General features: G+C 32.7%; 1 protein-coding gene across 6 annotated transcripts in view; it reads left to right on the top strand.

Moving 5' to 3' along the window:
• The window catches only part of LOC149837388 (putative clathrin assembly protein At5g35200), a 45,302-nt gene extending 42,319 nt beyond the window's left edge, over window positions 1-2,983 (top strand). For 5 of the 6 annotated variants that reach the window (XM_090006010.1, XM_090006014.1, XM_090006013.1 and 2 more), the window contains 4 exons: window positions 1,481-1,663; window positions 1,753-1,828; window positions 1,913-2,028; window positions 2,169-2,983. In XM_090006010.1, coding sequence (XP_089862136.1) covers window positions 1,481-1,663; window positions 1,753-1,828; window positions 1,913-2,028; window positions 2,169-2,513 — 720 coding nt within the window. In that variant the 3' untranslated portion in view covers window positions 2,514-2,983. The remainder of the gene's footprint in view (window positions 1-1,480; window positions 1,664-1,752; window positions 1,829-1,912; window positions 2,029-2,168) is intronic. The other variant, XR_016431905.1, reaches the window with a different exon arrangement.
• The last annotated feature ends 8,956 nt before the right edge of the window (window positions 2,984-11,939 follow it).

The raw sequence follows: 11,939 nt of genomic DNA on the forward strand, positions 1-11,939 counted from the left end.
TGTTAAAAATTATATATATATCCTCCCCGCACCCCCGTACCTAAGTTTTTTTAAAGTGCCGCATCGCCGCATCCACACCCGCACCTATGTGACATAGGGAAAACATGAAAAAAAACCTTCAAAAGCCTGGTTAGCTGGAAAAGTGGTTAGCAGCTACCACCTTCTCTCTCTCTCTCTTGATATATATATTGGATACCAAAACGAAGAAGTCCATATGGTAAATCATGTCCTACGCACCAAGGAATGTCGGGACACGTGACACTCCATGTCATTTGTTTTGAAAACTTGCACTTGAAAGCCAGGCTTGAAAGCCAGGTGTTGGAGGCATGTCCGTGTCTGTCCAGCCATGTTAGACACATGCACTCCATGCCTCCTGAACTGTCTAGGTAACAGCATGTTTGTATTCTCTCTCTCTCTCTCTCTCACACACACACACACATCTTCATACCGTGTTTGTCTATTTTATCTACATTGTAGTTTAGCGTGGTAATTGTGGCCTTTTCTATCCTGAAAAATTGATCCAGACCTAGATAGCTGACATCAGATTCTCTTCAAGTATCTAAAAGTAGGAGGGACCATTTTATCTAGGCTTAGAGTTATTTAGATGTTAAAGAGTTTTGATGTAGTTATGATATCGCTAGCAGTAAAACAGTATTGACAAAGAGGTTAAGTATCGCTAGCAGTAAAACAGTATTGACAAATTTGTTTATTAGTGATCTAGCTGGAGAAATCATCTAAGTTAGGTGCTCTTATTGTGGTAAAATGGTTGATAAGTTAGACCTGTCCTTCCTACCTTATCGGTACTAATAACCAATCACAGAAATAGATACTCTAGAAAATCTACTATTTAATTGGACCACAGTAGGCTAATACTGAACTCAGTCCATCTATCTGGGGCAGATGTACCACAATTGAGGGCGATGTACATGTTTCAGTAGACTGGGTTATCTAAGATATGCTATGATGGTCAAATCACAAAGAGCTGATTGTGGCAAAGCACAAGTAGATACAGAGTCTTATCCTAAAGTGCCCTTGTCTGTGAATATTTAATGGAAAAATGACAACCTCCAAAGATGCAGCAGCTAATTCACAAAAGAGCAATTTCTAGGTGTAACTTGATAACGTGACACGATGTCTAATGAGAATATAAAAAGATACTTCTAGTTAACATCATAAGATGCTATAAAAAGACAATATTCATGAGTAGATATAAAGATCCTTGGGGTCAACTGAATAAAAGAAAAGCAATAGATATTACAATACACACATGCCTCCATACATCTATATACACTTACAGATAGTCTTAGGGCAGATCAGAAAGTCATTATGTGAATGTTTCACATAGATTACTTCAAATGACAGCATGTAACTTCTAGAATATGATGCACAAATTGTTTTTACTTTTTTGAGAAATATTCTGTTGGGCCTAGAGACTTATTTTCTTGCTTATATTTTTCTTTATGTTCAATTCTTTCATTAGGATGGTAGTGCCAAACCTACAATTCCGAAGGTTGCCATGGAAGCTTCCAAAGTTGCCATGCAATTGGAGTATAAGAAACCTATAGACATAGAAGAGATGCCAGAACCACACCCACAACCTCCGGAGCCTGTCATGACTGAACCTCCAAAAACTGAAGCTTCTTCTCCATTTGTCGACCTCTTGGTACGCTTACTATGACATTTCAAATTTGTTAACATTCCGGTCACGGTAATATTCATGCTCTCTGATATCCACATGCTGATATTTACCAGGGGATAAATGAAACAAGCCAGGGTGCATCAGAACTCGATGAGAGAAATGCCTTCGCACTTGCCATTGTTCCATCTGGTGGATTTTCTCATCAAATTTTATCAAAGATTGCCTAGTATGTGCTCATTTGATTGGCTATTGACTTGTTGCTTATCTGACCAGAAAATTTGTCAAACAGTCAAGCTGTTCCTGATCTAAATAGTGGTGCTGGTGGATGGGAGCTTGCACTTGTTAGTGCTTCAAGTTCTAGTGGAAGTGCTGCAACAAACGGGAAGTTGGTAAGTTTAAGACATTCCTCTAGGTGCTTGGTGTTCTTACTTTTTTGTTCATTTGTGGTTAACTTCAGAGCTTGATATCTATTAAAAGGATGTCATCAGATATAAATATACTTATGGTTATTCTATTTTAACTTTCTCAGGCTGGAGGATTGGACAAACTTACATTAGACAGCTTATATGATGATGCAATGTCAAGAAGGACAAACCAAAACGGTAGCTACCATATGGGACAGGTGGCACCAAATCCCTTTGAATGTGCCCCATCAACATATGATCCATTTCATGCCTCTACCAAGATTGCTCCTCCAGCGGTTGTACAGATGGCAGCTTTGGCTTACCAGCAACAGGTGTTCATGGCACAACAGCAGCAACCACAGCTGAACATGATGGGTCAGCAGCATGCTAACAATCCGTTTGGCAACCCATATGTTGAAACGGATGCTATTTCCTATCAATCTCATAATCCTTGCACTGGGTTTCTTTGAAGCAAGCTTTTTCCCATTGGTAAAGTCATGGACGGAAGGGAGATGTAAGGTGGGAATTTAGGTGGATGCTTGTAGTGATGCAACATGGTATATGAATTAGTATATCATGCTCTTCTTTTGCAATATACTACACTAGGCAATCATATAGGTAATTCATTCGTTTGCAATGACGTTTGGTTGGGTAACGAGATGAGGACTACTGTAAATACAAGTATGCAGGTTTTATTCAGTTTGTCTAGACACGCGTTAGGGAACAATTAAAATCTCCTTTTTGAGTGAATATTCAATAAGGCCGCATTTCATTCATCTGATGTATAACAGCATTATGGTGATTATTGGCGGATTGCAAGCAGTTCTTTCTTATAGTAAGATGGTGACTGAACGAAGTCTTAAAAGTTAATTTTACATTATTGTGCTCCCGCTTGTACAAAAACCATTCTATAATTATTTGGTCATCGCTTCATTAAAAACACCATTTTGTTCTTTTTGTATTTTTTTGGTTCACACCCTATGGATATGCTGTATATGGTTTATTTAATAGAACACAGATTTTAGATTATAAGAATGTGACCTACAAACTATTACGTGGATACAATTGCAGAAACAGGACACGATGCAGATATATTTGATACATGACAGTTCTCAAAAATTACCACAGGAGCATTCGCGCGCGCACACACACACACACACACACATATATATATATATTATATATGGAAAAAAGCTTTTGTACGCTTGAGTACCAAGATGATACCTCTGTCCTTATCTGTCCACATTCCATAATCAGATTGGCTACAACTGTTAGGGTCACACCCGCCAGATTTGATGGTGCCCTTCATGGTTTCTGTCCAATCTGATTCAGAAATATTCAGAAATAGTGCGAGTCGAGTGACTTGTTCCATGTCAAAGTGGGTTTAAAATTGTCCCAATTATTATAGGGAATGTCTGTGATAATACCAAATATAGATATAGGACATCACCCTTTGAAATGGTATTAATTTTTGCGGGAACCAATTTGTGGATCAAAATAGCGGGAGCTGGCTTTTGGATCATGTTTTTTTGATGAAAAAATGCAATTTTATAACCCAGACAAGTATTGCGGCAGTTGATTTTTTAATCCTTATAAAAATCTACCTACATTTTATCGGAAAATCTAAGAGCTTATTCTCACTAACCTAAACATGTAGATCACATCTGTAAGGTTAGTTTCTTAAAAAAAATAAAAAATAAATCTCTCTCTCTCTCTCTCTCTATATATATATATATATATATATATATGGGAAAACATGTGATGATTTTGTACCATTAGGTGATATACTCTTGTTTGAATAGATCTAGCCACCATATGATAGCTTTATTATGTCTAATACACCATAATATTCTATTTTTGAGACAATAGAAATCTATGGCCCACAATTGATGAAAATAAGGATTATTTAAAAATGATATAAAACATCATATTCAAGTAAACTTTTAACACATGAAAATAATAAATAAAGCTTACTAAGCATGATCTAATGGTTAGAATTCGCTTTTGGACCTTAGATCTATGTAATTCAAGTGTGTACCACCATAAGCTATGGTCGTGCAATAATACAATAAAAAAACCTTATACATAATACAAAAATTGATTGTAATGTCCTTATAAAATTGTGCAATCTCTGAAATGCCACACTTTGCCAAAATCCCCTCCATACTCAAAAATTTGATTTTTGACTTTTTACCCTTTGCACAAGCAAACCTGCTTGATGTTTGACCGATAGATATGTACGTTGTACGAAGCTCACATCTCAATAACGTGGAGATTCACATGAACATTTTGCAAACTTCATGAAATTTTCATGAGAGAATTTGCAAACCTGGCTATGTTGAATCCCAACAAAAGAGATTCATATATCAAATGTGTGGATCTTCTGAGGTTCACAAGCCTTATGTGAACCTTCTAGAATTTAAAAGTTCTACATCAACAGGTTCGTTCTATACATTTACGGCAGTCCTGATATTCGTGTAGACGTCATGCGAACCTCCTTTAACAAAAAACCCGCTTAAAGTCAAGACATCCATCCATAAATGATTATATGATATTCTTAAGTATTTGTTGTAAATGTTCCTAAGCTTTGCATGTTTACTGGCTGATTGCAAGTTCACATCACATATTTGTGAATGTCACAACCTTCATGCAGATACCATGTGAAACTCACATAAAGTCTGCGCCTACATCCACAAATGTAATAAATATCGCAAATACTGTATACGAATCTTCTATTAATGCAATATCATTTTGCAAATATTTTTACCTTTAAATGCTTTTTTAGTCATATATAAAGTCATTGGTTGATCATGGTTTCATTTTTTGTTTGTTTCTCATTAGAACCTTAACCTTTTTTTTAGAAACCTAACCATTTTTCCTCTCTCCTTGCGGCGATTCATGTGCCATTCATCTTACAACATTCCAACGAGGTTGATCTTTCTCGTCTTTCGGTCCACAAAAAATTAGGACAAAAGTGAGTTCCATATTTTTTCTTGCATTCTTAAGTTTTTTTTGTAGATATATTATATAAATTTGTTGGCCTTGTAGTATCCGTGTTTGGTTTTTGTCGTTGATGATTTATGCTGGTTGCTTGTGTTTTATTTAATATTTGGCACCAGATTGTATGTTTAGAGTTGATGATGTTTAAGATTTTTTGTAGCTATATATTTATTGGCCTTATAGTATTTATGTTTGGTTGTTGTTGTTGATGATTTATGTATATTTGCTTGGCTTTTATTTAATATTTGATTGTTTTGTTTTGGGGTAATGAGATTAAGGTTTACTGTGCACAAGCATTCGATTGAGACAATGCAGTTATGTTAAAGTAACCGATTTTCAATGTAAGACAACAACCAGAGTTGGTGTAGGCAGTTGTGTTAATTGAATATAAGAAGGTTATATTGATAATTTTTTCTTATATATTGTTTTATTTAATGTATATTATCTTGTGTAATTGGTGTGGGCAATTAATGATGACCTCAGAAAGGGTTACAGTACACTACTATCTCTATAATGGTATAAAAAATAGTAGCTTTAAAAAAATTATAGTTTTGATGTATTGTAAAATCGGATATGCCGCTTCCAGTATGGATATTCTGTAGACATAGAAAGCGATAAATGATTGGTACTTATTTTGGATGATGATGATGTAGACTCTATGTTATATAGTAATGATGTTTACTTAATAGTTTCATTATACAACATGACAAAGTTAAACAAAAAATAATTGAAACTGATTTTTAAAAAGTGTAGTAGATTTATCTCGGGCAATATCTATTGAAGGCAATCATGCGGTAAACATTTAACTGTCTCAAATAGTTGGCAATATTAATAATCGTAACATTCAAACATAGGGTATGCAATTGCCCAAACCAATTAGGGATATGAATGTCATATGTGCAAGCAATGAATAACTTGTACCAACAATTAATGTTGTACATGATATAGAGCTACAACAACAAACTAGTGTTATTGATGTTCACTGCAATAATGTGGATAACATTAAACCTTTAAGGGAGATGACATAACTAGGTATAATTTGTTGGACCGTGTAATTTATGCTTGAGATGTAGGTGTTATGATGAATGTGTTATTTATACGATTAATTATGAAATTTGCAAGAATGATGCACACATCAAGCAAATGAAGAGATAAATATGATGCCTTGTAATTTAGTTTGTGCATTCAAACAACCAATTAGTGGTAACAATGATCATATAGACAATAGAAAATTAAATGATGATGATAATAACTATACCATGTTGGATGAAAGTGACTCTGAAATGATAAGAGAAGACAAAAGACAATTAATGTCGAATGTAAATGATGCACAAATGACAAATTGAAAAGTCTAGTACTTGGTATGTTGTATAAGCTACATAAACATTTATTAGGTAGCAAATTTATGTTTTTTCCTTTCTTTCTACTAATGAGACATGGTTGAATAAGTTCTTGTTCAATGAATTCTTATACAGTAAAGAACAATTAAAAATTATTAAAGCAGAAGGAATTAAAATGATTAACAAGTTGCATAACGAAAAGCTCAACGACCAAAAATCTTTTCAGTGGCTAACAACAAACTCAAATGACAAAGACATTATTGTTGGCCTAAGGTTTAATAATCTAAAGCATTGTCATGAAATTTGAGAGACCATAGTGATCAGGTAGAACTCTAAAAAAAAATTCTTGAAGAACTATAATAATATAGTGATCATTCTATGCACAAGAACCCATAGACTATGATTGATTTTTCCTGAAAGACCCATTGCATAAAGATGTGCAGAGAAATGTTCTTTCAAGTAAAGACATACGAAAGAGATCGTATATATGGTGGTTCATTGAGCAACCTTCGAGTGGAAAAAGTCCCATCCGTATGGATTATAGGTGTTATTCATAAATGTTTGCATGATAACCCGAAAATAACTCTAAGAGAAATCATTAATGATATTAGTCGCAAAAAGGTATGGAGCTTAGTTATAAACAAGCATGGCGTGGATGTGAACAGGCAAAAAAGTGCTATTTGATACATATAAAAAGTCTTTCAAGATGCTTCTTGTCTATTTGGATCATTTGATAAAGATAAACACATGAACTCTAGGGGTCATTGAGACTGATAGGAAAAATTGATTTAAGTACATTTTTTTATCCTTTTGTCCATGCATTGATGAATTTTTAAAAAGGTATCCTCTAGTTCTTATAGTAGATAACATATTTATAAAAGGAAAATGCATGAGTATATTGTTGTTTACGCTAAGTATTTATTCTTCTGGTAAGATATTTCTTGTAGCATTTGTAGTTATCAATAAGAGATCCAAAAAGTCATGAGCACAATTTCTGGAGTGTCTGAAGCAAGAGCTCATATACTACGCTGAGTTTAAAGAGAGAAGACAATTGATAGTTATATTAGATTGGCACCTAGGGTTCTTGTATGTTGTCCTCCACACATGACGTGATTATAATGTTGGATATTATATAAAGCACTTAACAAAGAACTTTGCTAGAAAATTTGTGCACCACTTAGTGCACTTTAGTGGAACGCATTTTGAGCAACCACAAAACAATAATATACATATTTTCTTGAAGAAATTTAGGAGCAAGATAAAGCTGCATATGATTATATTGTCACTGATGTGAAACCAATGTTTTGGGCAACATCTAATATAGCAAAGAGCTTCAATTCGTGGATTATCACCATACGTGACAAGCTCCTAGTGTATTTGCTTAAGAAACTTCATATCATATTGATAACACTATTTGAGAAAAGAAAGAATATCAAACAAAAAATGTCAGATGTTCTATGTTTTTTGGTAAAAGCAAATGTAGAGGCACTAAAAAATAGCACAACTATGTATGGTTGTCATACGTTATCACCGATGTCGATATGAGGCCCATGATCGATCTCACGGTTGAAATGTTGATCTAGATAAGGGAGAATGCTCTTGTAACCTTTGGCAGATGAGTGAGATTTCATGTGAACATGCAATTGCATGTATTCTGTATGACAACAAGCTATCAGAAGATTACTGTAACAAATACTTCAAAGTTGATTCATATATAACTACATATAATACATTCTCATTTTTTCCAATGGTGGATAATATCCCACACAACCCTCCAACCACTCTTATTACCAAAGGTGATGTGTAAACTAGGGCAACCTAAGTTAAAGAGATGTATAACAATACCAAAGGACATTGTGCCATACAAGTATAATATAGGTGATGAGATTGACCACAACATGTGGAAGCATGCATAATAGTATGTTTGAGTACTTCTTGTTGTTAAATGTGTGTGTGTTTGTGTATGTACGTGTATTTGTTAAGAATTGTTGAATGAATTGTTTCTATGTATTTAATAAGAGTTTTTGTAAGACCCATGAAATTTTAAGAAGTTACAATTTTATAAATAAGCATTTTACCTATGCAAGTACAATAGCATGCGTTAAATATTTAATTTGCATGAATTGCTATGATTTAAAATAGAGATTTTTAGATTATAGCAAAATTTTGAGAATTTTTAAGTATAAACGAATATTTATTATGGACTTAGAGTCCAAATGGGTTTGGACCCAATTTAGTTGTGATGTTTAATTTTTTACCTGTTTGTATTTTTTAGAATTTTATTTTTTATTTTATTCTTAACTGACTATTTTTCTCTTTTTCTTTAATTTCTTTTTATTTTATTTTCTTGGTGTAGCATGATTTGGATGGGAACTGACCTATTTGGGTTGGGACCTGATCCAGACCATATATGGCTTGGGTGCACAAAGGAAAAAAAGGGAAATAGTGGACCCCACACTAAAGCACCTGACTCCTCCCTCTTCTGTCTCATTTTGTTCCAGCTGGCACCCTCATTTTCCTTTGTATTTTAGTTAAGTGTATTTAGTTCTTAGTGGGGCCCACTAAGGGGTGTGAGCAATCAAATCTCAAATCAATTCAAAAACCGCCCCCTGTGCCCTAATTAGGTTTAGTTAACTTAATTTAGTTTTAAATTGTTTTAAGTTAGTTAGTTTAGTTTTAATTCAAGTTAATTTAGTATAGTCTACCTTAAGTACCTTAGGTTAGTTTACTTTTATTGTTTAAGTTATATGAGTTATTTGCTTAAGTATAAGTGTTAGTCTATGCTTAGCTTAGTTAGTAGTCATGTAATCTTCATGTATTTACTTAAGTTAATCTAGTTTCACATATTATAGTTGTGTTTTGATTTTATGCCGTTTATATTCCTTTCATGCTTAGTTCATTAGGGTTTAATTTTTGATTAGTTAATGTGTTTATTCAATTGAGTAATTTAGTTTATTTAGAATTTATTGATAAATGCTTAGATTTGTTAGTGTAATGGTAGTTGGTTAGTTAAGTAGTTGTTGTTACTTTATTTCTTCATTAGTTTATTTAATTCTTTGCTTTAGATTAGGTTTGAATTTGTGCATTTTCTGTTCTTTTTAGCAGTAATTAAGTTTTTATTAATTAGTTCTTTTGTTTTTTATGTTTTTAGTTAATTAATTAGTCAAGCAAAGCCAAAGTAGTAAACTCTACATAATTTGAATTTTTAGTCAACTTAAGGTCATTTCATGTATGATTTCACTGAGTTTTGATCTAAAATTTTTACACAGATTTCATCAGCATGTCTACTGTGTCTTTGCCAATTTTTAGAATTTTTTATGGTTATTTGGTCAGGTAATTAATTAGATTTTGGAAACTGGTTCTGCAGAGATTACTGTTTTGATTCATTGTTGTCAAAGGGGCAATTTCCTAAATTGAAAAATCATTTTCTGAGGAGTTCGAAAGAATTTTTTAACTCTATAAATTGGGTCTGGTCTCTGAGTATTTCCAAAATATCTCTGTAAAATTTCATGGCTATCTAACCCCGTTTACATTTTCAAAATCTCGATCGCCCAGAATATGTCCTGAATTGTCCTGCTTGACTAGTAGTTAGGGTAGTTTAATAATTTCATTTAGAATTAGGTGTTAATTTTAATTCTATTATTTTTCTGAGTATTTTTAGATTAGAATAGGTTTTGTTATTTTGTTAGAAGTTGGTAATTTAATTAGATTAGTTTAGTTAATTCTTTAGTCAATTGCTTAATTGTTTGATTCATTAGCTTTTGTAGAATTGTTGTAATTTCTTCCATGTTAGCATTAGTTTAATTGCATTTTATTGAGTGCATTTCTACTGCTTTGTTAGTTAGATCTTTAATTGTTAGTTATTTCATTAAATTAATTATTATTTGATTTAATCCTTGCTTTAGTATTAAGTAGATTAGATACTAACCTTGTTATTTGAGTCTACATAGTTTAAGTTATTTTATAGGTTTGAATGAAAAAGGAGGAGGGTGGATAGTGAAGCTTGATTCTTTGGCTTCTTCAGCTGACATTGGAGACCCAGAGTTTAGATTAGGATTTTATTATTTAACATTTGTGAACTTGTAGTCATTGTAATTCTTTCATTTTTGAGATATTAATAAAGTGAATAATTAAAATAAATTATATGTTGCCTTATTCTATTCTCTGAGTTTGATACCACTAGTGTAAGCTGGTTTATTTTTATTATTTGGTATACAGTTTACACAAGAGTTTTATTGAAAAATATTATTTTAAAATTGTTTTTATAAAAGATACACCAAATAGCATTGGGATATGGTTCACACATCCTCTTAAACCCAAATCCAAGATCCACACGTGAATACTTTTAAAAAAATATTTTTTGAAAATGGCACATGCACTTTTTCACAAATTTAGAAGGTTTTGGGTACTATTTTGGAAATAGTGAAAATAGGGACCTATTTTATAATTTTCATAAATTATTTTTATAAAAGGGAAACATCCAACCATTATTCATTGTCTTCCCCTAGGGTTTCATGCCACTCTCTCTCCCAAACCCTTTCTTTCCTTTTGCTTTTTTATCGCTTTTTCTTCCCCATTGTTGTTCCTCGTCTGCAATTTCTGATTTTCTTTCCCTCCAATATTTTTGTGTTTCTTTTCGTTGTTTTGGTTTCATTTTTATTGCAGGTACACACAGCTAGAGGCTTTTCTTTGGATTTAGTTTGCAGTCTACCATCATTGAAGATTGGCTGTGTTCTCTCTTTTCTCCACCATCAATCTCCCTCTTCGTCAACTCGGTCTCCAACGTGTTGCTGACAAAAATGAAGTCCAACAACAAAAAGGATGTTTGTGGCATGAAAACCAAGGTGTAAGTTCGCTCTCCTCTACCCCCACATTCATCGGGCAGTCCATGAGGTGTGCCTTCCTCCTCCTCTACCTTTCAGTCTTTAAACCCTTATTTTTTTTTAAAGAACTTAATCTTGGCTCCTTTTCTTTTTCATTTTGTTTTAGGTTTTTGATATTAGGTGTTATTTAGTGTCTAGAATACGTTTATATGGTCTGATCATTTTCTTGGTGGTGTTTCATTTGAGTCTTGTTTCGTCTAGGTCCAAGAACTTAACTGAAAAGGCCTGTTGAGAAAGTTCTGGTTTGCAAAAACTGTATGTATGAATTCGTAGCATAGTATATTTATATTTTTGCTTTGATTTGATTAAGTTTAGAGTAGATTTAGATAAGATTTGAGTTTTTTGGTTTTTAGATTTAAGTTTTTCTAAAAATAAATTAGGCAAAAATTAGGGTTTTTCGATTTTTAGTATTTTTCTTCATATTTTTGCTATTTTCTTGAAATTGTTAGGTATAGTTTAGTCTCTTTTTGTGATTCACATGATTTTTTATTAGTTTAGGTTCAGATCTAGGGTAGATTTAGTATAGATTAAGTTTTTAATTTTTAATATTGATTAGATTTAATTTATTTATATTTCTAAAACAACCCATTTAGGATTTTTGCAATCTTTTTAATTTTTGTAAGTAGATCTGAATATTTACTGTTTATTTTCAATATTAAATTAGTTTAGTTAT

This window comes from Nuphar pumila, chromosome 5 (genome assembly GCF_984573655.1).
Source record: "Nuphar pumila chromosome 5, dmNupPumi1.hap1.1, whole genome shotgun sequence".
Taxonomy (NCBI): Eukaryota; Viridiplantae; Streptophyta; class Magnoliopsida; order Nymphaeales; family Nymphaeaceae; genus Nuphar; species Nuphar pumila.